This window comes from Lolium rigidum, chromosome 3 (assembly GCF_022539505.1).
Source record: "Lolium rigidum isolate FL_2022 chromosome 3, APGP_CSIRO_Lrig_0.1, whole genome shotgun sequence".
NCBI classification, from domain to species: domain Eukaryota; kingdom Viridiplantae; phylum Streptophyta; class Magnoliopsida; order Poales; family Poaceae; genus Lolium; species Lolium rigidum.
The window spans coordinates 86,683,925-86,687,886 of NC_061510.1; the positions used below are offsets into that span (position 1 = coordinate 86,683,925).

A 3,962-nucleotide genomic window follows, 5' to 3' on the forward strand; every position below is an offset into this window, starting at 1 on the left:
AGCGCAGTACAGCCACCAACGTTTCCCATGCGCTTGTGCTCCCCGGGAAATACAGCCGTTGCGGCAAAACGGTCCACGGCCACAGTCTCTCCCTCTAGCGCCGTCCATTGCCCATTGGATTCCAGTCCCAACTAGTAACGGCTCCTCCCATTGCTGGGAAGCAAATAAACACCAGTATCAAACCAAATCCGTCTCGCTATCTTCGGGTCCCACATCCCGAATAACCTACGCGTCATGTGGGAGTATATTTTCACACCTCGAGGCCTTCATCACATCGTCCTCCTCTGTCCTTCCCATCTCAGGTGGTAACTTTACTGGATCACCTGCTCACCCCAAAATCTTACTCCACTCCAATCACTCCCCATTCCAAAACCCGACGAGACCCTGCAAATCTCACCACGCTCCCCTCCATCCCACTCCAATGGCGCCCCGCCTCGGCTGCCTCCGGCCCCAGCAGCGCACCGGCGCCATGCATCTCGCCGTGGCACTGTGCGCGCTCGTGCTCGCACTGGCGCCCGCCTCGGGCGCCACCTACGTGCCGCTGCTGGGCATCAACTACGGCCGGGTGGGGAACAACCTGCCGCCGCCGCAGGCCGCGCTGCCGCTGCTCCGCAACCTCGGCATTGCCCGCGTGCGCCTCTACGACCCGGACCCGCCCACGCTGCGCGCCTTCGCCAAAACCGGCATCGAGCTCTACGTCGGCGTCCCGGACCAGGCCCTCGCCACCGTCGCCGACCCGGCGGGCGCCACCGCCTGGCTCAAGTCCAGCATCCTCCCCTCCCTCCCGGACACCAAGATCGTCGCCCTCACCGTCGGCAACGAGGTGCTCACGGGCAACGACACGGCCCTCATCCGCAACCTGCTCCCCGCGATGCAGGCCCTCCACGACGCGCTCGCCGCGGCCAACCTCGACAAGCAGATCGCCGTCACCACCGCGCACAACCTCGGCATCCTCGGGACCTCCTACCCACCTTCCGCCGGCGCCTTCCGCAAGGACCTCCTCCCGGTCCTCTGCCCCATCCTCGACTTCCACGCCCGCACCGGCTCCCCCTTCCTCGTCAACGCCTACCCCTACTTCGCCTACTCCGACGACCCCAAGGGCATCCACCTCGACTACGCGCTCCTCGAGCCCTCCTACCCCGGCGTCCCCGACGCCAACACGGGGCTCCACTACCCCAACCTCCTCGTCGCGCAGGTCGACGCCGCCTACCACGCCATCGCCGCCGCCAACAGCGCCGCCGCGCGGACGGTCGAGATCCGGGTCTCCGAGACCGGCTGGCCCTCCGCGGGCGACGCCGCCGAGAAGGACGCCGCCACCCCCCAGAACGCCGCGCGCTACAACAGCAACCTCATGCGCCTCGTCGCGCAGTGGAAGGGCACGCCGCTCAAGCCCGCCGTGCCGCTGCGCGTCTACGTCTTCGCGCTCTACAACGAGAACACCAAGCCCGGCCCGGCGTCGGAGCGCCACTACGGACTGTTCAACCCCGACAGCACGCCCGTGTACCAGCTCACCTATATCCCCGCGCACGTCCCCGGCGGCGGCGGTGCTGGAGACAACACCACCGGCGGAGACAACGGCTACTACGACATCTCCGATGCGTCGCGGCAACCCACGGTGAGCTCAGCTACCTCCTCTGCTTCTTCTTCCTATATATCGATTGCTCCTGCTCCTCGCATGCTTGATGCATTCATCTCTTGGTCGTGTCTGCTCAAAAGAGATGCCACTTTAGGTGATTGCATCATTGCTCGTTAGTAGTATTACTTTACCATTCCAGCGTGCACATGCTGTAGGTTGACCACGGTCTTCCTGCGCGAGATTCAGATCATACAATTAGAAAATATGCTTCATACTAATCGACATCACCATCGATTGTTTATTCCGCACTGATGCTGATTCCGCGAGCTGGCAAAGTGGATCACTGGATCTTGTTGATTTTGACCTTGAAAATTAGCTGACCACTCGGTCACCATCAACAAGATTCTCATCTTCTCCCTAGTAGTACCGCACTTTTAGGTGGGAGCTCGACAGGATTTCTCAGATAACAGAGAACTGTTTAGTTCTTTCAAGAATTATTACAAAACTCCAGGATTGCAATTCACCGATGCTCCTCGGAGCTTAACCAACCCTCCGGGAGATATTTTCTATAGACAGTATTACTAGATCTGAAGATTTCACTGCAGTTCTCACTTCTTACTGCACACTTGTTGAAAGCACTAGTGCTCTTGCAAGATGCGCATCTAGAATGTAGTCCCCTACCGGTGTCCTTTTCTGCACTGATCTTTGTTGTTTTCTTGGTGATATTACGTTTCTTACCTGACTTTCCTCGTTTGGTTGTGATGGAAAAGGGTCGGCGGTGGACATGGGCGCAAGCTGCGGTGGCAGGAGGTGTCGCTCTCCTGATGCGTGCAGTCTGAGATCATCATCATCCAATGTGTCACTCTCTCGTCTTAATGGCTGAGATTTGAGGTAGGTAGATAGGATGCAATGGAGACTGCTCTGGAGCAACGGTGCTGATGATCCCGATCTTGTCCATGCCGCTCCTATGTTGCAGTGATAGCTGAGACCGAGGTGTGGGTAAGCTGATGAAACGCCTGATTTGATGGCATCCAAGCAAGATGCCGTAGGAAATTGTTGATCCGTTGTGACTTGTGAGTAACATTGACCGAATTCATTGTGGTGTTGCCTTTTGGGAAAGCTCTCTAAAGTAGAACTCCTATCTACAAATGTACTGTTGCTTTGTGAGCGGCATATGCCCCATTTCCAAATAAATGAAGAAATTCGAATGCATCAACTTTGGTCTGTTGAAATCGTGTGAGTATGAACGTGTGGTGATGTTGCTCAGAGTTGAACGCCAGAAAACATTGAATTTTCCAGGATATGGTTCTTTCAAGATTTTTAAAAATGGGGCAAATACTATTAATAAAGAAGTTTGACAAGATAGTCCAAACGGTGTGAGAATATGGTGGAGAACCTGGGTGCCCGAGCACCTGATTTCATTCTTCTTTTGAAAAGACTATTTAAATGTTTCATAAAATTTTAAAATAATTCACATGCGTATATGTCACCTTGATACTAACCCGTGCAAAATTTCAAGAAACAATACCACCATATGTGACCTACAAAAAAAAAGAGAAAACAGAACTTTGTTTTACCGGAAATAGTATACATGTACTTCTTATATTGCTAGCAGTACAATGTGTTATTTTTTGTGTAGGTTACATACTTTTATATTTTTGTTCAAACTTGACATGCACATACCTGGATACATTCTCTATCCGCATGATTTATGTTACTTTTAGTATTTGTTTTGATTTTATTGTTCAAAACGGTTCTGGCGCACCAGAGAGCCAAAATTCTGGGTCCCTCCAAACGGTTACTATTACAAAAGCCTACCCTCTCAGCATCATTTCGCCAAACGCTTAGCTCCCCTGATATCCCACAAGCGGTTTTTTTTTTCTTAATCTTATCTAGCAACTGGAAAGGCGGACGTATGTTTGTTATGAAAGACTCATGCATTTGACTCATTTCTTAATATCCCACGAAGTGAGTAAGGTCAGGAAGGTATTATATAGTGAGTAAGGTGAGGAAGGCTAACACCTTGCGCCCCACGATAGCACCCACCATCATCATCTCCCACAAACTTGTTATCGAGTGATCGGCCTCACACCATTGTTGAGATTGAATAAAATGGATGCACATCCAATTCTTTATGTATCTTCTAACTCGAGTTGTGTATCGACATTTGACAAAGTGATGTGCCACCGACTCCATAATTTATTCGCAAAGCTAGCAAAGCCCACAATTTAGCCACCCAAGTTTTTCCAATCTATCCGCCACCCAAATTATATTTTGGGTGGCAAGCTAAGCTTCCAAACCATTGTTCATGTCTCATGAGATAGGACCCAAGAATTACACCTCATAAGCTGACTTAGCCGAATATTGTCCATTAGCCGTTACTCCG

General features: G+C 52.1%; 1 protein-coding gene across 1 annotated transcript; it reads left to right on the top strand.

The window, feature by feature from the left end:
- The first annotated feature begins 421 nt into the window (after positions 1-421).
- Positions 422-2,401, top strand: LOC124695135 (glucan endo-1,3-beta-glucosidase 10-like). The gene is given in 4 exon segments (XM_047228024.1): positions 422-1,614; positions 1,697-1,754; positions 1,756-1,787; positions 2,347-2,401. Coding segments are annotated over 4 exon segments (1,338 nt in total).
- Positions 2,402-3,962: the final 1,561 nt, after the last annotated feature.